The following is a 25,509-nucleotide window of genomic DNA, read 5'->3' as shown; positions in this document are numbered from 1 at the left end:
CCACACTCTAGTAGTCATCACGCAGCCAGTCAGAAGAGATCACTCTACATCAGGTCCCACCTCTGTGGCATTTGACCAATCAGCAGAGACCGGTCGTGCTCTAAACCAGTGGTTCTCAACCTTTTGGAGCCGTGACCCCCATTATAACAGTTCATTAGGATCGTGACCCCCGCCTAGCCTGATAAACCATACCCACCTTCTTTCTGCACGAAAGAAGGTGGGTGTGGCCACGCACGGTAGACAAGTTGTTGATTGGCGGCTAAGGCCGAGCCGAACCAATCACGACCGTCCCAGAGAAATGAGAAGGTTACGTCACTCGCTGCACCTCTATGTTTTTAGTTCAATTAACGTTAACATCAGCCAAAACTAATCATTGGATGAAGTAGTGAAGGATTTTGCCTCGCGTTCTCCGCGTGAGTTTATATTCACTTCATATTTGTTTAATTGGACACAGCTGTCGTCACGTCCGCTAATCGCTAATTGGTTTATTTCACCGACAATCTGTGCGCGTTAGGCCCGCCCGTTCAAACTGCTCCAATTGCTCCGTGACCAGACTAACTCCCTGCATGGAATGGACAGGGAAGAGTATGGCAGAGCCAGGCCCCCGCCTGGGTCAGACCATGGGAAAAACAGGGAAAAAACTAAAAAACAAAGACAAAACAATGGCTAAAATAAAATGAATCAAATTTAGAACAAATAATGGCACCCTAGTATAATAGCAACACCATCATAATAATATTAAAATATACATTTTTATCTATTTGCTTTGGCGACCCCCCAAATTTGTCTCGTGACCCCCTTGGGGGTCCCGACCCCCAGGTTGAGAACCCCTGCTCTAAACATCCTGTTTTCTCTGAAGTCTGAAAAAGACCCAAGTGTGGCTAAATTTATGGTACATTTCTTTACATAACTTGAAAACTAACCATGGTAAGTTGACGAAACTTACACATTTTATTGGTGAATAATTGTGCTAAGTGATGATATATGTGTTGGTTTTGGAGGTCGTAGTGAAATGAGTGAAAATACAGCATGAAAAAGGCAGGCACCATATTTGATCATACTGTTCACTTAAACCTAAAGTTACTTAAACCTAAAGTTTTGGCCAATCTTTGGACATGCCTGTTGCATCAATCACTCATACTTACATTCTTTTGACAAAAGAACCAATAAACCTCGGACTATGTTTATATGTTGCCAAAGGTTATTTTTAGTAACATTTTTAGGCAAACAAAACTGACCCTTCCCACTGCATGTCAAGCACAATCACATTAGAAAAACTCTTACCTATGATGTGGTCATTCAAACATCAATATCACAAAACACGTCTCCTGAATACCAGCTCCCCGAGACCTGAAAGTACTTTTTGTATATTTTATATATAAACCTTTACCACTTAAAGGGCAAAGGACTAAATATGGTAACTTCGTTTATCAGTTTAGAGCAAGGAACCAAATATGGTCATTTCGCTCACATTGATCTTCTGCATGATAAAGAAAACATTTGAAAACTGTTGCAACAGAAATAAACTTGTGTTACGTCCCCCAATAACACTCTAACCTGGAAATTATATGTTTCAAAGTATTTCAATGAGTGACCTATAAAGGGTTAAAGTGACATGATCTCAATAGTTTTCAACATTGTGTAAAACTTGTCAATTATAAAAATGGCAATTAATTTTTACAAAGAAAAGTACAATGAAGCGAAACTATTCTTTCTTGGTTTTGGTAGAGGAGCATGCAGCAGCACAACAGTAGCTAGAGCAGGGTAAACACGGCAGGCAACATGCTGAGGCGTACATGCAAGTTCAGGCCACAGTCTTTTGTTTTGAGGTCAGCACTTTTACATACTATGCCAACTTATGGGGGTTATTCTGTTGTGGTTGCGAAATAAAATATTTTTTATATAAATTAAAAGACAACCATGCTTAGTGTTGCACTTATTTTATTGATCAGTGGTTAAAAGTCATTCCAACCTCCGGGCCTATAGGCCTCTTGGAGAGATGTTTTGTGCAGTTTGATCAGACAATAATTAAAACATAAACACCAACAACTGAACCAAAGAATGAAGTCACAAAAATATATTTGATGTACCATATAAAAGAATATGATCTGAGAAACACTGAGAAGTGTGTTGAGGTGAAACTTCGAAGAACGGCATTTGAAAAGGATGCCAAAGTCAGAGTTGCAAACCTCAACCCCTAAACTTAAACTTACTCTGTACAGTACGATATCAAATAGAAAGGTTTTGGCATTTTCTGGCAAACCCTCTGTAAAGCAGAATAAGACAGAACTGTCCGTCATATATAAGGGATTAGTGTGCAGCACTTAACTCCAATGATTTATGTAAAAAAAAGTGTTCAAGGCCAACAGCAGTTGCGAATGCACCAAAAGACGTTGGCTGCTTTGTTTTGTTCCTTTCGATGATTTAAAGAGACAAGTACCACGCTAAAAGAAAAACTTTCAATCTCAAAATGATAGAGAAATTTGCTATACATTTTATTTACATCTGAGCTGCCAAAACGTATAAAAGTTTTGATATTCACAAAGACTATACAATAATCAGTAGGTCCAATAAGCCCCCGTCTTTATGTTTGCCCCAAATGTATTCACCCAGTGTTTTAAAATAGTTATAAAACATTTAAGAAAGGTTTGAATGTATTATAAAAGATACAGAATAGTGCAACTACCTAATTACATTTTTAAAAACAGGCAATTAAAAAAGTTAAATCTTTAAAATATCCTTTTAAAAATCTTTGTGCAGACTGTTGCTGTGGACAAGATTCAAATGGGAAGGCACGGCTAGTCTGAGACTGTTGGGACAGATATGGAGAAGGGGAGGGGGTTTACAGGCATCCCGGGTCGATCTGGGAAGATCAGAGGGAACGAGGGAAGGGGCATCAGCTGGTGCGGGACGACACAGGAGGCACAGGTGTCCGAGGTAAAGCTTAGACAGACGTAGTCGTAGTTACTCTGTCCGCCGCAGCGTTATTGACCTCGTTTTTGTTGGAGTCCAGACTTTTGGCAGCATTTAGGTCATTGCGCAGGTTCTCCGCCGCCTTCTTCATGGTTTTCAGCTCTCCGGGGTGAGGTGTGGCCCGGCGAAGGAGTGTTCCCTAAGAGCAGCGCACAGATTTCAAATTAGAGACGAATATATAATAGCCCATCAACAGGAAATCTCATTTAGTCAGAAAACAAAAACAAGTGGTAATTTGCACATCTTATCAAGAAATGCGGCAACAATTTCTCCTGCATGAAAATGGAGCTCAACAGTGTCCTGCCACATCAACATCACTCTGGTTCTGGAAGTGTTTACCATTCATTTTTTCCTCATAGACCAAGCAGAAATCAATATTAACATGTTGAGTGCTGCGCTGTTTTGGGGATTTAGCAGTAGAGTGCCAGACCATTTTTCATGATATTTGCAGCACCACAGCGTGTTATAGCTATGGACACACACTGAGACTCTGAGCTCTCAGTCGGTGAAAACAGTTTAATTCTACGTGCCTCGGTTCCTCAGAAATCCTAAGATACAGAGGCTAGTTTTGTTCAAAATCACAGTTTTCTTTCTAGAAAGGGAGATATTGCATGTTTTATGAAACACAACAGTCTCCCTCATTTCACTCTCTTCCCTGGGCTGCGACTGAAAACAGGGGCTTAAGAAAAGAACATCGACTATTGAGAATGTCTGGGCGAGAGTTTCACGTTGTTTTAAGAGAACAGAACTGAAATATTGTGACAAAAATACGTTGCGAGCCGAGGGTGCCGGTGCTCGCGCCTGACACAAGGTTTATTTTTAGTTCCTGTCGACCCGTTGGCCTCATTGGTCCGTGATTATAAAAAATAAAGAGCAATCTGAAGCACCAGGTGTGGAGATGGTTGTTCTGTGCAGGAGATGCCCTCTGCTCTCACTTCCTCCTCTCTCTCTGAGCCCCACGCTACAGCAGGACCGATGGGCGGGGCATTGAAAACACACGATGAACTAACATTGTTCCTTTCTCCTGCGTTGTGATTATATGCCCAGATGAAATGTCCAGATCGTGACTTGAGCTGTTCATCACAGAGCTCCCGAAATCACGCATAAGGTGTATTAGAGTGTCTAGTTTCGTAATTTAAAGGGGCTAGATGCAAGTTAGCCATTTTGTACTCACTACTGTCACCTCAGGTCATACGTGTAACTGCAGCTTCTATATTAAGCTTGTGCATGACGGCACTTCGGACCCGAATTAACACCTTTTTGAGTGACAGTGCAGGATTTTAGAGGCAGTTGTGGTGAATATGTCTGGGCTCATTCTACACCATAAGACATTGTTGGAACATGCAGGGGGAGGAAAATACTTAATTTTGACATTTTTAAACTCCCTAGTCCCTTTAAAAAAAACACACAAATTATTTTGTTTTAGGAACTTAATGTGTTAAGACTTTAAAAGAAAGTGGAAATCAGTTGCTGCACTCGCTGAGCAACAAAAAACAAGTCGCAGAGTGGATTTAACTAACTGCTCTGAGCTGGGGTAGCTGCAGTTGGTCAGGTCTAGTTTCAGCAACGCTATGTGACCAAAGAATGAGCTCAGCTGAACATCCTGAATGACCTAGTTATTCCAGCATTTCTTCTTCCCTAATGGCACAGTCATATTCCAAGATGACAACACCAGGATTCATCTGGCTCACATTGCGGTTCAGGGAGAGCGTGAAACATCATTTTCACACATGGATTGGTCAGTCTATATCTTAACCCCTTTGAGAATCTGTGGGATGTGCTGGACAAGGCTGTACACAGTGGTTACACTCTCTCATCATCAATACAAGATCTGGGTGGAAAAATAAATGCAACGCTGGACATTGCAGTGTCACGCAGTGTATGTGGCATGAAACACATACATTAAATATTAAACCCAGTAGTTGTTATCAGTAGTTAACACATAGCGGATTAAGCTTGATTAAACTGAATAGATTTTTTACTTCCAGAACCATAGCGTGTTTTGAGGCGGGTACGACAGCTGAACTGCTCTCGAAGGCTGACCAAGTAATGTATGAGGCGATACTTGATGAATGTTTTGAGGAGCGCTATGGGAAGGAGCAATAAAAGATACGTTCATCATGGAAACAATATCATATTGAACTGTGTAGAGAGTATTTGATCCACGTCTAGGAGACGTATTGTAGCTGTGTTTGAGCAGACATCATAACCGTTAAATCTATGGTTTTAAGCTCTGAGAACATCCCCAACAAACAGTAAATTGTGTAGACTAGAGTTAATATTGTGTCGGGTTTAGAGAGGGATTTGTGCTGAAGATGACGGCAGGGAAAAAAGAAAAGAAAAACAACCAAAAGTATAAGAAGTAAAGACACAGATACATAATGCAATGGGTTCAATAAGTGAAAATCTGTACTCTTTTCTGTACTATGGGAAATAAACGGGATTTACAACAGACCAAAACTTTTATGAATGTTCAAAGACAGCACATGATTGAGAGCGATGACATGGTTCTGCCGTTGTATAGGATCTGAATTTAAATGTATGATTGCATGCTAATCAATGTAGATTTTCTTCCCAATGGTATAGAAATGTATGTATGTATATAATTAGACTGCTACATCTGATTCAAAAATAGATAATATATTAGACGGATATCACCAGAACATGGGTATTCACAGATTTTACAAAAAGTCTACCAAACTTTCTCTGGTTTGTGATTTTTCTGTCATTATTGATCCTTGGGCACAGGAAGTGACATACGCTTGCTCTTTTCTTTGCATTTCTGGTCAACTTTCCTTTGCAAAATTTCCCCTTCACTACTGTAAAACTGTGTCACTACTTACCACAGGCGTCATCCCATCAAACTAAGTAATAATTATAAGTGAATAAGTCATATGCGTTTGATAAGAGGTGTGGAAAATGAATCCACTTCAGGACAATGTCAGAATAATGTCCAGAGATTCTCCAAAAATACCAGAGACTTCCAAGAGTATGACGAGAGGACAGCACATGTGTGAGAAGAACTGTAAAAGGAAAAAGCGCAACCTTGTCATCATCTTCATCCTCGTCATCGTCCAGGAAGTGGATGGCACTGGTTCGGTTCACGGCCTTGGGGTCCCACGTGTCGTCTGTCGTGTCGTTCACCAGACTCTCCAGAGCTCCACACCGGGCCAGGTTATCAGAGCCTGGCAGCACACAGTCACAATCATTCATAAGCTTTGCATTATTTTACTATTCAATCCAAACATTACAGTTTTTGATGAAGGTGAAAATAAAGGAGAAGATGATGGTGATGGTAGGTACATGAAGGAAAGAACACTTAGGGCAAAATGAGGAAAACAACACTTTTTCCCCTCATATTGATTGATCTCAATTTAAAAATTCAATTACACTTTTAGTTCATGAAATGTAACACAAAATAGTTTCCATTATATCCCTACTAACAATAGGCTGTTCCTGCCACATGGCTGACTACAGACCTATTGATTCAAAGTTAAATCACAATTCAATTAAAATAGTATTTATTGCACAGACGTGAGAAGGCTGCTGTGTGGGTCTTCTAGCAGCAGTATGCAGTACAAACAGCTGATGCATCAAAATAATTTATTTAATAATAATAATAATAATAATAATAATAATAATAAAAAAGTGAAGGCATTTTAAAATCAATTTGAGCACAGTACATAAATCTTCTGGAGCAGGTGAGATTGGAGGATTATTATACCCACAAGAATCGATTACGTCGTCTATCGAGCGTTTTCCCTGCACAACACCCGCTTAAATGAGAATTGCAGCATAACTACATCCCATGAGAGCCTGAAACTGCCAGATCACAGTTTCAAATCCCAGCTTAGTTACAAGCTTACAGCTACAAAATCTGCCCTCCCCCAACCCAATATGATGTGCTCACTAGTACCCGTGCGACACAGCATCACAAAAAAGGGTTCAACTTTCAGCATATTGCAATACACGTACTGTTAAAGCAGTATGTTTAGCAGTATGATGTAATACACGAAACACTTCGCAACGCTCACCTCTCCAAGGACACCCATTCATTTACATTTAGATAATTTTAAGAAGACAAACAAATGGGCTCTTGGTTGTCCAGGGCAGGCATAACAATTTTAAAAAAAATAGTCATTCGGACATTTTTTTTTTTTAGGTGAACACGTTTTCTCACTTCGTCAGTTCTGAGAGGTGAAATGTCAAATTAATAGCCATGTTTGAATGCCAACTTACTTTGTTACACTAAAAGGATAAAAACTAAAAATACACCGGAAATCTGTTTTACTTGGGGATATATTGGCAATAAAGTGAAGTTGAAAACAAGGCAGCACACATGGTGCGTAGTAAGTGTGTAGGAGCCCAAACATTGGCGACCTTCTGATACATTTCTATATCCAGTGGGCAAGCTTTTAATGGCAGCATGCCAGACAGCACTAAGCCTCTTTAGCTGTCTAATCGAGTGCTTTTCTGAAAAAACATAACTAAGGAGGGCCTCAAGGCAGTGCAGAGGCTGGGATTTGTTGAGGGAGCTGTGATCGCTCTAAAGGAGCTCATAATCGGCAGCAGCAGCTCCGTGGGGAGGGGTCAGAGAGGTACATGCTGTGCCGCTCCAGGCAGATCATGTGATAATGTTATCAAGACCGCAGGCCGCTGAATACTTGTGAACAGCACTTTCGGACTGACGGGGCATATTACTCAAATGTCACAGACTTGGCACTCAGACTCCTCAATGAAATCCAATCTACTATGCCAGAAGGACACAGTTCTACGGACGCTTGAACTACACGAAGATGCAACACCCGAATAGGATTTAAGTTAAACCGGGGTCCCAAGAAACCCAAGCCAGTAGTGAGGAAGGTCCCATTAGAAAAGGGGCGTTCTGGCATGGGAGCTGCACCAAATCAACATTCAAAATACACAAAACAAAGAGACAAAGCTCGAACGATTCTTGTGTTTGTTACACATAAAAAAGAAGGCACACACATCTGTGCCCAAAACATCTTCGCTCTGGAGGATTGCACAAGATAGTCGGGTCTAGAGGTTAGGCAGTCAATTTCCAGTCAAAATTACACATTGCCCCAGATTTTATCAGGGATCCAAAAACAATGCACTGTATTGCACTTTGCAGTGGTGAAAGCATGATGCAAGGCCGGTAAGAAGTAAACAAGTCACAAATATGGTAATCCAACTAAAGATTTTTCTAGGTCAGGCCTCCAAGTTAATAAAACACATTTCTGAAACCTTTGTTCAACAGTAGTTTTGATTTTCCAAAGTGTGTACCTTTATGATCAGAGTCCAGTGGTTGCTGGGGCAGGAGCACGCAGGTGAGGACCTTCTCCCCGGTCTCAGGGTCCTGGTCCGTCTGAAACGTGAGGAGCGGCTGGGACTGGTTTTCCGACAACCACAAGGCCTTCAACTGTAGTGTGATCAGCGACAGAGGTAAGTGAGCGAGCCTGTAGACACAAACAACAAAGCAAGTGGTTATGATCACGTGACACAATATAAAAATATAAAAATCAGCGATGAATGAATGTTTGTGTCAGAATGAATGTGTCAGCAGCTAATATTGCAATAAAAATAATTTGGCAACATACTATGATTAAATGTAGAGCTGCACAAAACACTAAGTCAGGAATTGTTTAATGTAGAAGGGTACATGTTTCAGAAAGGAGACTCTAGTTTGTTTTGACAAGGCCAAAGAGGAGCAGGTCTTTCCACAGTCCGAGGTGAATGTTTATGTCTGAGTCAATGGATTGTTTTAAAGTTAATGGCACAGCGTAGAGACAGATGCCAGTCGAGAGTGTGGTCACCAAATAAGTTCAATACGGGTTTTAAGCAGGTGGTGTCAGAAATCACAGGGATAACTGGCTTGTGGCGCCCAAGCGTTCATAGCGACGCCGCTTTTTGATCCTTCGGTGCTTCCTATCATTGTGAAACAGAATTGACCAAGCGTTGGATTGCTCACCACTCATAGGGAATGTGAGTGGATTTAGACCATCGTGAGACAGGTTAGTTTTACCTTACTGATGATGTGTTGTTGCAAGAGTAATCCTCAACATACCACATAAATTCTCAAACAAACTAAAACCCCTTACATAAAGAGCTCTGTGGGCAAAAATCTGATGCACTCCGATGGCACGGTTAAAAGTCCTTTATTTGAGAGGGGCGTCTATGCGTTTCGATCCTGAATGGATTTTTGTCAGGGCATAGAGAAAACAAACCTTTATAGGTGTGTTTAAATACCAATGGATCAAGGGATCAATGTCACGAGAACAGACAAGATAAATAAAATATATACAATATAAAGACATGACATGTTCTCCCCGTGTCTAGGTAGCTTTCCTCTACCACTAAAAACATGTATTATAGGTTAATCCTCTGGCCAGGTGTTTCTGACCAATAGCCTGGCTCCAATCATGGAGTTGGGTCCCCGAGCGCCGGCCCACGCTGGCAGATCACTGCTCCTAGAGGTCGCCCGAGCGGCATTAAGGATGGGTCAAATGCAGAGAAAGCCTCAGCCTCAGCCTCAGCCTCAGCCTCAGCCTCAGCCTCAGCCTCAGCCTCGCAATGGACTGTATGATTGTGAGGGAACACCTGGGAGCCATTGCGTGGTGTGGCGCTCTGAGGGGCCAGTGGTGCAGATTCACAGTTGCACTTCTGTCAGTCTACCCCAAGGGGAGCTGTGGTTACATTCACACATAGCTCATCAGTGTGGAGTGAATTAAAATTCCCTTCTCATGTGTGAAGCGCTTTGGGTGATCGGAAATCTGACTGAACATGAACCTCTATAAATCGCAATGCGTTAACAAAATCATTTTCCCAGCCCTAAAAATTAGCATAAGTACTGAAATTAATATGTGAAAATATCCACGGAAAAAAGTTTATAAAATACTTCATACAAAAGACATTGTTTACTCACTATAGTGTTGAAAAGTGGGACATTGTTGCAAGGTGGAAAAACTTTTAGCAATGAGATTAATGTGGTAGGTTTGCAGAACTAATCTCCAACAAAACTTTGTGGATTTGGGAGATCTTTTTTCCACAAATATGAATCTGCCATTGATCCGATACCCCTGCTCTCCGCCTGATACTTCACTGATACTGAAATTTAAACTTAAACTTAAAACTTATGTTTTTAATGATGTCAAAATGTATAAATCCATGGTCAAGTACTCATCTACATTTAAAATCAGTGTTTGTACTGCAACATCAACCTGCCCAGGGACTACAGGTGGAAATTAGCATCTTTGCTATAACCTGGCACAATGCATCTTTCCTTTTGGTCAATGTTAAATTGTGCACTGTCCCTGTCTAAATAAAAACCATACCATACCATACCATACCATGAACTTGACGATCATTCTCACCTATTTCCAGAGACGTCTAGCACATGCAGCTCAGTGGCTTGTGACAGTTCGGACGGTATCCTCGTCAGCTTGTTCTCTCTTACACAAAATACATTTAGGCCACAGCATCCTCCAATCTGCAAAACGCACAAAGAGACTTTCGTTACGCAAGTAAAGGATAAATAAATAAAAGAGCAGCAGCAATAGGATATGGTCACTTTGCCCCAGAATTGATGGTCTGGATGGGAGAGCTGAAAAGATGTCAATGCGCTGTGGCAGAGTAACCTAAATTAGAAACAATTAGCGCCAGAGAATGAACAAAGCACTATGGGAGTGTATGGGTTGTGCAACAGTTCATGAAGACGAGCTGAGAGTCCATTCAGAGAGAGGGAAATGCTTAAAAAACGGGTGATGGTTTTTCTTAATTCTATAAACCAAAGCCACAAGAAATGCATAACAATTATATATATATTATAAATGTAATGTTCTCTCAAATTACGTAATAGCGTTTTGTTTTGTTTTGTTTACCATTATTATCAAGGGGGAAACATTTGCTATTATTTAGATATTACAGTATGATCACATAAGACACATGACCAGCACTTCTGAGCTTAGATTTGTGCATATTGGAAAAGGTTTTGTTTGGTATTTGCAAATGAAATCCCTTGTCAGCTGTACTGGAATAAGTACTGATAAAATATCCATAGATACGATTATAAAATAAAGCCTTATGTTGGCCCCAATCACAATATAAATAAAAACTGGAAAATGGGTTGACAACAACTTAATGAATCAATAGGATCCATTAGCTTCAACCAATGGACAAGTCGGTCTGCAACGCACAGATCAATACTGCCACAGGCTTGTACAGTAACATAGAACTGTTTGCAGCGATGGTTTGAGGAGAAGCAGCAGTTTTATCATAATTACGGGCCAAGTGTGTTTAACTGCTAATTTTTGCCCCAACATTTTCTCCCTGAAGACACAGGGCCTTTGTGCGCGTGGTGAAGGAGCCTTTCACATCAGGACTTAACCCGGGCCGGTCTTTACTTACGCAGACAAGAGGCTGCACAAGACACAATCCACACTCAGACCGAGCTGGACAGACTCAGTACCATAGGAATAACAGGGCGTATTGTGGAAGCGAGCATTACACATACAGCGATACAAACAAACTGTAAATCAGGAGTCAAGCTAAAGCCCCAGAACTGACTTTCATTCAGATTGTGTATCTGCAGTCTATTTGATTGAAATAAATAACATTTTCTTAACTTAAGTAAATTTGTCTAACGAATTACAAGAAATCTGTCCATGAGGCATTTAACCTCTTAACCCCCACCTGAACAAGCACATTTTTCTTAGCTTTCAAATGAGGCCTAAAGACTAGATTTGGGTGAACTGGATTTGCAAAAAAAATGCACTTGGCTAAGGCGGGGGGTAAGAGATTGAATTAAGAAAACAAAAAACATCCTCAACAATATAATTTCAAGTAAATTAAGATCTTTTTATATGTAATTTTTTTCGTGTGTAAAAAAAAAAAAGTATAAAAAAAACTTCTCATTGACAGATTTCCTGAAATTAGTGACTCAAATCAGGGCACATTTACTTATTTCAAGAACATTTTATTTATAACTGCTGCCTGCTGTACCTTCTCCAGTGTCACCGACTGATTTTCACATTAAAGCAGAACTAAGCAACTCATGCCCCTAGAGGCCATAACGCCACTGCAGGTGTCATAGCATGTTGCATTTTTTTACTCATTAATTGTCCGTGAGAGTAAATACTACGCTGACAGAAAAGACAAAGGGAGAGAGAGATATTGTACATCCAATTACACAATGGAGATAATTTTTTTCAGTCAAATTTTACTGTAAATACTGTTTCAGTGGCGCTAGCCCAAAGTAAGCTTTGCCTGTTAGCCTGTTAGCTTCCTCTTCGTGATTCCATTAGTGTGAATTGCGCCTCCGACCCAGTGCAGGCAAAGTTGTAAGGGTGGTTTTCTGACCAGAGACACCAGGGGGAGATGAAAGACCCCCCAATCCTCCCATTAACACTTGTATTACCACCAGAGGGACTACGAAAAGGATTTATTAAGGTAAGCAAGTGACTTAGTGCTGCTTTAACTTTTTCAATGAATCAGTTTTAATCATGTTCTGTATCACCACTTTAACAAAAAACTATTACAGTTTACTGTCACAAAAGTAACAGTTCTACATGAGTAATACTTCCCATTGCAGATATAATTTTATCTCATGGCTTGTTTTGTCAGAACACATGAGAAATCTGTTGTTATCTCTTTTCATACAATAAAGCAGGGAGTTGTAGAGAAGGAATGTGGGTTGACTCACTTATGGGTGTTGAAATACAAGAACCAAGCGTAAAATTGGGCTGGTTTTACTTATCTCAGTAATATTTCATCATTAAGAATTCCTAATCCTCGACTTTATCGTGAAGTGACCGACAAACACTTACCTCTTTAGGCAACAACGTGAGCTGGTTCCGGTCACAATTAAAGTTAGAAAGACGTTTTAATTTCCCAATACTTCTAGGCAAACTCTGCAACAGACAGGCACTTCAAATCAGTCACATTTAAAACACTGTCTAAGTTTAGCAGAGCATCACCACACGCCCTTTAATAATGCTCTAAATCAAATGTTAGCTTGCAATCTTAACAGGGAGAGTCAAGAATGCAGTTTTCATCCTGGGTGTGGTGATGCAGCTGTTTACGAACAACACAAAAACAAATTGCGTGCACAGATAAGTGAGAATACTGACAAAAACAATGCAATGTGGGAGCCGTGTCTTACTTGTATCTGGTTTTCTGTAAGTACAAGTTCTGTAAGGGCTTCGCAGTTGCCAATATTCTCTGGAAGGTACGTTAGTCGATTCTGATCGGCTTTTAAAATCGACAGTTTGTGTAGTTTTCCTGCAAAGATGACAAATTATACAATTACTCAGAGGGTTGAGCATAACATTATGACAACTACAAATGGTGACTGAGTGTATGACACATTTCCCTCAAAGTCACCTGTAGGAAAACACACTAATACACCAAACATGAATGGCAGGGACCACAGTTTGAAAATTTTGACCTGGCAGGTAATAATTTGAGCAATCTAAAATCTTGAAAGGCTCGAGCTGACACATATGGAAGATCGGACCAATCGCATGACAATATTGCCATGAGTGGGCGTTTCATTCATACCAATTAATAATACAGCGACATTAGAAAACGTTAAGGTGCGCCTCTACAGACATAGAAACAAGAATAACACATTAAAAAGCACTATGTTGTTTAACCTCTTTACCTCCAACCTGAACTGAGCACATTATCTCCAGCTTGGCTTTACCCAAATCTAAAAGCGTCTTGAAAAAAAGCCACAAAATGAGACTAAAACAAGGATAAAAAAGTGACAAAAAATGATGAAAGTGCAGCAAAAATGTGACAAAAAACGCTGAAAATCCACACAAAAAAGTGCCAAAATAGTGGCAAAAGTGAGATGAAAAAATGCAAAAAAGTGATGGCAACATGGCAACAACACAAGGAAAAAGATCCGTTGAGATCCTGTCTGTTAAGGTGGGGGTGTAAGAGGTTAAAGCAGTACTAACTCATGCCCCTAGAGGCCGTAAGCGCAACTGCAGGTGTCGTAGTTTGTTCCGATGTTTTTACTCATTAATTGTCCGTGAGAGTAAATACTACGCTAACAGAAAAGGCGAAGGGAGAGAGGGATATTCATTTTTTTTTCACTCAAACTTGGCTGTAAATACGGTTTAAGTGGCGCTAGCCCACAGTTAGCTTTACCCGTTAGCCTGTTAGCTTCTTCAGCGTGATTCTATTAGTGTGTATTGGTGCCCGGTCCAGTGGCAGTCAAGCTGCAATTAGAGTTTTCTGGCCAGAGACACCAGGGGGAGATGAAAGACCCTCCAATCATCCCATCAACACTTGTATTACCCCCAGAGGGACTACGAAAAGGATTTATTAAGGTAAACAAGTTACTTAGTTTGCTTTAACTACGTTTTGAGACTTAGCTGTGATTGGCTAAAACGAGGTGCATAAAATCCAATCAGCAACAAATGCCCAACTAAGAGTTTGTCCTCTTTTAAAACAATTTCAACTGGAGCCAAGTGAAATCCTCATGTTGCCCATTTTGTTGCCCAAGTTGAAGCACAAACTGTTCACTGACTGCTTTATATAATTACAAATCCCACCCATTAACATTTATCATAATAATAGAGTCAACAGTAAACTTGCCTTCTCCTATTAATGGTCACAATTTGTTTAAGTTGCCGTTTACACATTATGAACTTACCTAGGCTTTCCGGTAAAGCTTCAATGAGGTTCTGAGACACCAGTAAGTCAGAGAGTGACTCTACAGCTCCTAGTTCCTCTGGGAGACGCTCTAGTTTGTTTTCTGATACATCCAAACACAACAGACTCCTCATGCTGCCCATCTCCTACAAAACACATGTTATCTTTTTTGATTTGAATACATACTGTAATGCAAAGTTGGGCGTGAAATGAATGACTGAACATACTGCAGGTATTTCTGTTAACTGGTTTCCATCCAGCCATAGGTCTTTCAGGCTCACAAGACAGCCTATTGTGTCCGGCTGAGTGGGAGAGAGAAAGGAGGAATGAGCTTGGAAAGGGACAATGAACAGTGGACATTCTCAGCAGCACAACAACAAGAGGAACAGGGCTAATAAAGAGAAATTATAGGGAGCCAACATCAACTTTGTTACAGCTTTTAGTTCAGTAAGAAACAGTAAGAAAATCTAATAAAAAAACACTACACTACACTTCTGAGTTTCAGTGTAGTGTATTCACTGTAGATTTGTATAATGCTGTTTCTTGACGGTTTTCAGGATCTATCAATCTCCCTTGGCCCAAAACATTTAATTTCGGTAAGTGATGTAAAGAACAGCAAACAAAGCAGCTAAATCCCAACATCTCTGCCAATGTAAATAAAAGTGTCCAGAGGCGGTAAAGACCATGTGCCAGCGGAGCATTTTCCTTCGTTAAGACCACTGCCTTGAGCTCACATTTGAAAACCAAATCTCCCAAAGGAGATGCTCATCCTCCCATCTGCTTGATAAGAGAGGAAGCTGTGCTCGAGGAATGCTAATCTACTGGACACAACCACAGGGAAATGGACAAGTCTGTCTTCATTCTGCACATTTAGGTGAATTTATGGGTTGTTTTTCTCTATCCATACAAGAGCGTAGTTAAACAAGCACACTCACCAAGCTGTATAATTCATTGTTGCCTAGATCAAGCTCTTCAAGTCTTTTAAGTTGAGATAGAGACCTGTGAAGTGCAAAATGAATAGCATTAGAGAAAAAATAATGGATGCTGTATTGACAAATGGCAGTCAAAGAGCTGACAACTAAACTAAAAGCATGTCAGAACAGAGATCTAAACAACAAGGATATCAGGTTTAACTCGATATTAAAAAAAAACACTCCAAGGAGACAGGACATTTTGTTGTTTGCAAATTACATTGTGCCTCTTAAGTCAGTTTGCAACCAATAAAATTGTAGTTTCAGTTTAATAGCGTTTAATCACACAGCACGACTTCCGTTCTATAACATCTACCGGTATAACATGTTCCCAAGCCTCGAGAGAGTGGAAACGTCTGTTCAGAATTGGAGATTTGTTGATTGTGTGCACAGTACAAGAGCACACACAGGTGATACTTACTCTGGAAGGAATGTCAGCAGATTTTCTCTCAGCTCGAGTGAAACCAAGTTGGAAAGGCTATAAGAAGAATAACAGGTTGTTATGCTCACACAGGATTTATAAAGAACATTTTAAAGGTTTTGCCGCAGACATCTTTCCAATCAGATATCAGGGACAGGAAACACTTTATGTGATTCAGATTTTACAGCCTTGATAAGACTGACACACCACAAACAACTCAAGCTTTACATGAAGATCAAAACATCCAAAACCCTTCACAGACGACAGGACGGCATTATCATATCTGCCTTGGTCCTGCAAATTTAATGATTTTTCTGACAGCTTTTTGCAGTCGGTCACTGAATTTGCTGGTTTGCTTGCAAGTTGTAAATTGTCTGAGTGACTAAAGATACTTAAGTCTAAGATGAGAAGAAAAGACATTATTGATCTCACAGTGGCGAAATTCATGACTGCATATACTGTATACAATTTCAAAAACAATCCTACTTTCATTTTGATTTTCTATATACTGTGACAAATGTGTTTATTTACTCTGCGTAGATACGTACATACTTGCATACACAGAATATACGTATAATACATAATGGATTAGACGTTGAACAACTGAAAAACTATTGCCTTTCCACTTCATTGTAGAAGTACTGACTCACACATGACTCCAATATCCGTGTTTTTATCACTGACTGTTTCTTGAACAGCTCTGACGGTTGACTGTCGACAATGCGCTTGCTAATCCTCAGAGTGCGCTTCTCATTCAGCAGCGGATAACACACAGGCATGAGATTACGAGACAGGCACATGTTCACAGTCCTTACGCTCACTGCTACAAATCTGGCTTTCGTCATCAGCTGAACCGCAAAAACAAACTTCTGTGGGCTCACAAAGTTTTCACAATTACCTCAATGTTGCAGGATGATACTAAAATCAAATATCTTTATTTTATATGAGTAAAAAGTCTTTAGTGAGTATCCTAAAATATGTTTAAATAATCCTTAAAGTGGCTGCTTTTTAACATTAATTTAAAGTTAGGTCAAAGGGAAATTCCATTCATTGTCTTCTATACATAAACATACAGCTTCTACTTAAAGCAGATGTACCTGCTTTTCCTGCCGGCATTAGAGTGAAATCCATGTCGCCTTTTTTGCAATATATTGTGTGCACAAAGACTAAAGGAAAAAGGAGACATCGATGCTAAAACAATTAGCCTTGTGGTGGCTAATGTTGTGAACATTACAGAGTCACTCCGTTTCCTGAAAGCTGTGAAACTTAGGCACAGAGCCTTTAGCAATACTAAAGGCTCTGTGCCTTTAGTATTGCTAAAGGCAATAGTAGAAGAAGAAGATCTTCTTATTCTTCTACTACAAACTAGGACAATTCCTGAATACTTCCTGAACCCACTGTTAAAAAAGCTCATCTACGTAGATAAACTACAGGCGCCATTAACCCCAGTGCATTAATCCTGTTCAACTGATCAAAAGTGCTAAGGCACTTTGTTACTTTGCTCTGACAGACAGCAGACCTCACCTCCCTGCTCGGTCTAAGCCACAACATATGTGGGCCAAATGCCGTACCAACAGGGCAAGGGCCCAAACAGATGTGCTGCTCCTTTGACCTTAAACTCAGTCGGGTAAAAATACATCTTCACTGGACCCGTTGTGAGGGGGTTGTGATGACCAGCCATTTTAACCATATTCATGTCAATGAACCAAAAGTATATACAGTATAAATTAATAATAAACTCCAAAGTCACCAATCTGTGTCAATAAATCAGAGCTTTAACTGTATTTAAGAGAGTCACAGTTCATTCAAAAGAACATTCAGAGAAACTAAGTATTTTAACCTTTAATTGGTAAATGAGGATCAGTAACAGCCGATAGTCCAGTAGTTCAGTGGGTTTAAGTCAATTCGCTAAATGTCTCTCACTCCCTTTCATCCCTTTCATCCTGAACTGTCCTGTCTATTAAAGCCTACGGGCCAAAAGGTCCTTTAAAAGAATAAAGAAGTGCCAGAGGACAATTTAACCTGCTTTAGTCCCGACATAAAGCAGAAAAAGGGAATGAAAAATCTGCAAGGTTAAGTAACATCTCCAACTTTATGGCACAAGTCCTGCAAGACAAGACAAGCTCCAACCGAACACCGAAATAGTGTGTTTTTATGAACTGACTTTTCTCCCATGATGTGACGAGCTGAAGCCGTGTCCATGAATATACACTGCATAAAACACTGTATTTGAACAATGTTAAGCAGTAGGTCGCATATCCTTCGGCAATTTTAATAACAATTCTATTAAATTCCACCTAATCTTCTGTACAAATGTCCCTTCAAACAAAGTAACCTCTAGAAATGGAACCAATTAGAACAGCCTCCACAAACACAGGTGGGTATGGCTCCTCTGTGGATTATGTCCGGTCTCAGGAGATTTTTTTAAACATTATTAAAAAGACGGTTGGAGTTGCAGCCAAAGCACAGACACTGGTTTAAACTAATGTAAAACAACACAGGTGAGTCCAAGCCTGTCTTTTAAATGGTGCAGAGGACTTACTTTCCAATATTTTCTGGAAGGACCTGCAGTGAAATATCGTTGATGGAAAGGCATGCGAGATTCCTGAGCTCTGGAAAGCTTTCTGGTAATCTGGTGAAACAAGACAGAGGTCACACACAAAGGCACTCACAAGGGCTTAGCATACATTACACACAACGCCAAACAACATTGCATCCTCGCACACAATTGCACTGGGGGGGACGTTTGTTGCTTTAAAATGTTGTTTGATTGTTTTACCACTAATTCTTAGGCAAGAATTTACCACCATCCTGGCAATAAAGGCTCTGATAAGATGAATTACGGTTCATTGCACTTTGCCCTTTGCCCAGAAGTGTCTTACGGCTGCATTAGAGACGAATGGTTAACTTGTGCGTGAACATTAAATGGGACAATAGCCCAAGTGCATTTGTTTTGACTCGCCTGCATTCTTACGCTTCTGGCCTAGTTTTGCCTGAATACAAGGGAGATAATTGTTTTATTCAATTACAATGACAAGCCTGGACTCAGATCCAGACCGAGGCCATTAGCGCTTTGTTTAATGTGGCTAAGGCATTAAGAGAAACTCAAAGAAAACAGGAAAATTAATCAAAACTCAGCCTTAACCTCTTAACCCTCACCTGAATCGAGCACATTTTCTCCAGTTTGGCTTTACCCAAATCTCAAAGCATCAAAATAGCGACGAAAACAGGGATGAAAAGAAAAAGAGCAACAAAAGAGCGACAAAAGAGCAGCAAAAAATTGGCTAAATCGTGGCAAAAAAGCAATGAAAAAAATCAATGGAAAAGCCATGGGCCAGAAAAACGACAATAAAGCAACAAAAAAACAAATGAAAGTTAAACATCAACAAAAAAATAACAAAAAAGCCACAAAAAACAGACAAAAACACTTAAAAAATGTGAAGAAAAAAAAATCAACAAAAAAACGTGGCATCAAGGAGACAAAAACGCTACTAACAGTTGTGTAGGTCTTCGCTTTCAAATGAGGCATTACACTGTTGCTCTCCAGTTGAGAAGCTTTTAAATTTGGGTAGCGCCGAACTGGTTTTCCTTTTGCCAATGAATACGTAGTTACCTTGTTAATGGGTTTCCGCTGAAGTCTGCCACTTGTAGAGCTTTGCAATATGAAATGCTCTCTGGTAATTCCATAATATCTGTGCGGGAAAATGAAACACAAAACACACGCATTATACGAGGTTTGAAGATATAAACATGTGAAAATGGCTAATGGATCTTAAGTGTGTACAGTGGAGTGTGGAGTGAAGACACAAAGGGCCTGTGTTTGCACTGAGTTTGAACTCTCCATGATAAATGAGGCTGCACTATCTTAAAACAGCGAGGCAGATGGATCACACTACTGCGTCCAAACCAATTAGTTTAGGGTAATACAGTAACAAGCAATGGTGAATGTGTGTAATCATCTTTTTCATAGTTCCATATCTTTGCACAGACAAATCCCAGCACTAATCGGAGTCAATATAATAACCACAACTTTGCCTGTCGGTCTAAAAGAACATTGTTTTTCATTATGCTGCTTCTTACCATTTCTAGACACGTCCAGTTCAACGAGCTGCATGAAGTTGGCGATTTCTGGAGGAAGCCTCTGGATCTCATTGTCACTTAGACTGAGTTTTCTTAATTTGATCAACTGGAAGAATGGCTGGAGGAAGAGAGAAAAGTAATTAGTTTCAATCGCTCTGTTGCCCTTTAGGTTAGACAGAAATCAAACCAGATAAAACATCCACCTTTGTTATTATAGAGGAAATGGTTCAAGAGCAACAAATGAAAAATGATGTTATCAACTCTGACTGACTGGTATTATTTTGGACAAACAAACCGTGTGTGCTGCTGTTGCATAGTTTTTCTACATCATCTAATCATGTGATTATGTTGAGTTTTGAAGTGTTATATATTGTAGCTTTACAAATGTTATCTGGGAAAGTTGGTGTTGTTTTTTATCAGCGTCAGATAAACATCAATCAAGCAGCTCAACTGGTTCTGTGGAGCTCGACGAGGAGTCTTACACGCTCTTACAGTTCAACAAACCATTTCAAAAGCTTCAAAGGTCTGTAGAATCACCATTTCGTTGTGTGTGTAATCTGTATGCATCACTTATCATGCTTTCAGGAGTCATATTCACGGCAAAACTAACTTAAAAGGAAAGTAAACAGTGACCTTTGACCTGAAGATGGGGGTATGCATCCTTTCATTTGAACGTTGCTGTACTCTCCGTGTCTTAATACCACATAGTTGGAGCCATTATAGCACATCATTTGTAATGGCAACATAACCTGTCGTTATCAACTCCTATTAATATTTTACACAACAATCTCTTCAGTCATTTTCAAATAACAAAGGGTGTAATCCTCGTGCATAATTCACAGTACTATCTACATTATTAACCATGCTGTGCAATATGGAAATGAAGTGTTATCTCAAAGACCTCTGGTGCGGGATTTGATCATTCAAACCTGAATTACAGTTTGCCGTAGTTATTGTTTTTGAGCAAGATCTACGTGCATTAATAATCATACCATTTCAATATTGTGCCATGAGTCCAAAGGTCAAACTCCACCCTTCAACAAAATGTTCTGTAATTCTGAAGATGTAAGACAGTACAAACAAGCCTTAATCCGCCACATTACCGAGCAAATAAACCTGGGCTCTATGAAGGCATTACCTGCGGCTTTTGAAGCTCAGTCTCAGTCATTTCACTTCATCATTTATTAAGCCACATTCAGGTTGCAGTAATTCTGATATACATCACATTACTAGCAAATTATTCAACATCTGTGCACTAACAATTCTATGGCAATTATTCAAATTATTAAAGCTACACTTTAGGTGATATGTAGCTTCACTAAAGGAACAAATCTGTCCTAAAACACTGATAAGCATGCCAGAGATATGCTCAACAAGATACCAACAGTGTTGTTTGTGCAGTGGCGGTTTTCAAAGAACATTTGAAAGAGAAAGCCAAACATTCAAACCTAAAGTTGAGCTACCTGTCAAAGCAAAGTAATGATGTTTGGAGACGAGCTGCTCATGTCCCAGCCAAGTCACGTGTGAGGAGACCGTGCTCACAGTGAAGACACTTATTAGGCATTTTCTCCAATTATATCACTTGTAATGAATTAATGCCGGATTTTTTTACGATGCCGAATTTTACATTAAATGTTAAATTCAACTCTGGAGGAAATTGCATGTCACTCCAGCCACTCCTTTTGCCACTATCATCAAAACAGGAAGCGAGCTTAGAAACCCTTAAGCCTTCTCTAGCATGAACAAAAAGAGTTCGATTTGCTCTGCCCAGTCAGTGCTCGTGGCATAAGAACAACCGAGGAAGAAGACGCACCGTCCAGTCATAATTGACTCTAATCTGTTTGTCTAGTGTTCGCCGAAAGCTCGCTGCCAGACACCAAACCTGTTCTTCCGGTTGGTGACTTTGTCCACGCCCCAACCAGCTACCCATGTGTGACACCAAAACCAGACTCAGTTAGGAATACATTAACCTCTCGGCTAACTCCAGAGTAAATGTTTACATGCAATGTGTAAAAACAAGTGGTCTTCAAATTGGGGTGAAGGTTCTGTTGGGTATTTGGGCTACATGATTATATAGTTTGTCCTGGTTTAGTTTTGGTCAAGTTGAGAATAGCTTTTTACATAGCAGTTGTTGGTCCTTACGCGTGGGATAAACAAACCCCCAGCGCTTTTAAAAGACAAGAATATGTAAGAGCAATGAATGAAAAATGTACAATAAGCCGTTTTACTACAAGAGATTTGGGTGTAGATCTGATTTAAACAAGATTAGATTCAAATTGTATTAATTCCACCGCACAGATTCTGCATTAACATGTGATTCTTTGGTATAAACCTAAATATTCGGCCATTTATTAGTCCTTCAATCAATTCTAGTCAAGTCCTGCTACGAATCCAAGTCATACTTCATGTGTTATTAATATTCAGTAGCCTACAAAGTCAAATGCTTCCAGCTGGGACATCAAAGGAAAGCCTGCCCCAAGAATACGGACTTCATTGTTCTCTATTTTCTGTATGAACTTCTGCTCTAAAGACTACTTTGTCCAACCACAAACTTCCTCCAGCAGCAGTTCAGTCCATTCATGTCAAGCTTCCTGTGACGGATACCTCGGCAGTGAGCCTTATTTGGATTCATCTTTACAATAATAACAAAAGGACCCTCTCCTCACCTTAAATATCAAAGTGGGCTCTTGAAAAATGTAAAGAGAGAAATGCTTTTTTTTTTTTTAAATGCAAGTTTAAAATGTGGTTTGAGCGAGGGCATCAGTTTTATAATGTGAAATTATCGTCAAATCAAAGCATGTTAGGACTGGAGGCAGATACTCCACAAGAACAGACAAAGAATAGCAAAGATTTCAGTCGTATAATGGAAGCTCACTGCGGCAATGAAACGCCAACAGGCTAAAAGGTAACACTGGCGCTAAAAAGAAAAACACCAGCTGAGCAGAAAACTAGTTACTGGGTTTGCTGGCATTTCTGTGTTAAACAAGTGAAACTTTCCTCTCTGGCTGGACTTGCCTCGTCTTGTTGCTGTTCGGATCACTTACGCACGTTTTTAATCTGCCAGCTGATGTTATAGAAAGAAAAAGAAAGGTTTTAATAGATCGCAGGGTTAATGGTTGCAAAGCTGGGCCTCCGCATTCCCCAATGGAAACCTGGGCCTGTAGAGGAGATGTTTTGTGGGGTCATTCAGCAAGCATTGATGACTCAAGCTGCATTCCTATTCAAAACAGGCTGCTGCAATGCAAATAATGCGCTCTGCTATTGTCGAAACATACCTTAAATGTCTACAAACTGACTGCGGACGCCAATACTATAGTCCTGATGGGTTAATGAGCGGATGTTGTGTCACCAACTGATCTGTGAGGCATCACGTCTGCACTTAACTATGCTGGATTTCACAATAAACACCAAACATCTAAAAAAAAAATGGCTAGTAGAGTTAATTATAGATACATTTTCTAGACTCTACAAGTGTGACATCGACTTAAACCACTAATAGTAAATCGGGCTTCTTCAGGTGGGACACAGACCATTTAAATGTTATTAATTTGATTGAAAATGTGTCTTGAATCAGTGTTAAAGTTAATATTGTCCCTAACACACCTTGGTATTATAGTGTCAAGCTTATGAAGAATCGGAACGAGGAGAAAGAAAGAAAGAAGGCAAACCGGTCAGACAGGAAGAAGTTAAAATCCAATATGCAGACAAACATCAGTGTCATTGTTGTACCTACTAAAGTGTCGTCAGGAAGCAGTACTTCACAATATCATACTATATTATATTATATTGCTATATTCCGATGTTCACCGTACTCCAACAACTGCAGGTTCTCAAAGGGAATAGAAAATATATCCAATTTTGAAACCCTTCTCCAAGTGTGTGGGTTTGCTGAGGGCCATCGGGACTGGTGGTTGTCTCTTCAAACTCACTTCAGACCAGTGGGAAGATGGCGTTATGGATGAGTGTGACTAGAATTATATATTTTCAGCACTTGGCCACACAGAAGTACTCTCATGTTCTTCTGCATTAGCATATTAAAGCGACAGAGAAGATATGTTGTGAAGTTTAACACAACGTTGCAGTGACCGCCAGTGGACTGATGTGTCATTTAAAGTCGAATGCAATTGTGTCCCTTTTATAGAAAGTGTAGGATTGAGTGTTTATGATTTGTATCTTGAACTGTGCAACATGTGGCACTTTAATTGTTTTTTTATTTTACCTCAATTTCTACACAATTCTCCCATAATCTGCCCCTCTTTTTTGTCCATGTCCAATGCAAAACAACATGGAAAGCTGTGATCAGTCAGGTACACAGCAAACAACCAGACAAAAAAGCAATTCTTCTCCACTAAACCGATTAAGGTCCATCACGCACAGTGCACAAAATAGTGACAGCTGTTTATATTTTAACCTGCAACGTCAACACAAATATTCCCTTTATATTTTGCATAAGTGCAGTCCACTTGTGGCCAATTGCATCTAGGGATTTCCTTGTCTGTCAGAGAGGGCATCTGTCTCCATCAGCCCTGAGGTCACGTTTGACCTCAGCAACAGGTTTCACGGCAGACATTTCCAGGCAGCAGGCTGGTGAGTGAGATATGCTTATTGTGTCACCAACACCCTGCCTGCACTGTTAACCTGCCGTGTGAGGTGCACCAGGGGGGGGGTTTTCCGCCAACTCAGGTCGTGCTGATCTTGCGTAATGAGTGTCCCGGGTCCCACGGGACTCACCGCACTCCCCCCACCACAGGAGGTCATTTCATTAGATCAGACAAAACTGCGGCGTGTGAGTTCAAACGAGCGGAAACAGTTTGTGCTTACCTTGGGCAAGTCACGGAGTTGGTTGGCATCCAGTAAAAGCTCCTCCAAACTTCGTCCATAGCGGTAAATCTCATCGGGCACATAGAGCAGGGAGCAGTGGCGTTTATCGATCATTTCCACATGACGGTTGCACCGCCACAGGGGTATACAGTGAAACATCACGGGGGTGGGCGGCTGTAAAGCTCGCAGCAGTGCGATAAACAAACAGCGGGAAGAAGGAAAGGGGATGCAACAGATTGCTACGGCGGGACAGCCCTCCACGAAGTGCACGGCTCAGGCAAAACTCACAAACACAGTGAAACTCCGGGCGCAGAGAAGTCGAGCGAGCGTCGTTCGCTCTGCGGCGAACATGGGAATGCTCCTCGTCGCTGTGTCACTTTGGTGAGTTTGTAGGCACCTGTTTTTCAGCACTCGGGCCCTTGTCGCGCGACGCCCACCACCACCGCGGCTCAACCCCTTTTCAGCGTTAAAAACACGGGCAACATCTCCGTGTACAGGAAGGCAGCATGATCCTTTTCCCCTCTTCTCGTCCCAGAGTTAATTTCCTCTTGTCCAGTTTCTGACCCGGAACATTCACTCCCT

At 40.5% G+C, this 25,509-nt stretch overlaps 2 protein-coding genes across 2 annotated transcripts in view; one reads left to right on the top strand and one right to left on the bottom strand.

Annotated features, from left to right (window-relative positions):
• Positions 1-25,509, top strand: part of elovl5 (ELOVL fatty acid elongase 5) — an 84,158-nt gene that overhangs the window by 28,961 nt on the left and 29,688 nt on the right. The gene's annotated exons all lie outside the window — the stretch shown is intronic.
• On the bottom strand, positions 1,943-25,509 carry lrrc1 (leucine rich repeat containing 1). The gene is made up of 14 exons (XM_079560187.1): positions 24,928-25,509; positions 20,107-20,224; positions 19,640-19,718; positions 18,569-18,658; positions 16,027-16,083; positions 15,570-15,633; positions 14,862-14,936; positions 14,636-14,780; positions 13,133-13,251; positions 12,798-12,881; positions 10,347-10,462; positions 8,260-8,432; positions 6,019-6,158; positions 1,943-3,112 (listed from the first exon to the last, which is right to left on the bottom strand). The coding sequence occupies exons 1-14, from the start codon at positions 25,084-25,086 to the stop codon at positions 2,945-2,947; spliced, it is 1,587 nt and encodes a 528-aa protein (XP_079416313.1). The 5' UTR covers positions 25,087-25,509; the 3' UTR covers positions 1,943-2,944.

The sequence above is a fragment of the Gobius niger genome (genome assembly GCF_951799975.1).
Source record: "Gobius niger genome assembly, chromosome: 7".
Lineage (NCBI taxonomy): Eukaryota > Metazoa > Chordata > Actinopteri > Gobiiformes > Gobiidae > Gobius > Gobius niger.
Note: the sequence above shows the minus strand (reverse complement) of the source record. Positions and strands in the feature narration are given on the sequence as shown.

What these genes read in the sequence shown, in the direction of transcription:
- lrrc1 (XM_079560187.1), bottom strand. Translation starts at nt 25,086, where the DNA reads ATGTTTCACTGTATACCCCTGTGGCGGTGCAACCGTCATGTGGAAATG. An exon ending in ACAATGAATTATACAGCTTG is followed by an intron (nt 14,937 to 15,569) that starts GTGAGTGTGCTT and finishes TCTCCCACTCAG; the next exon opens with CCGGACACAATAGGCTGTCT. An exon ending in CTAGACGTCTCTGGAAATAG is followed by an intron (nt 8,433 to 10,346) that starts GTGAGAATGATC and finishes TTGTGTCTACAG; the next exon opens with GCTCGCTCACTTACCTCTGT.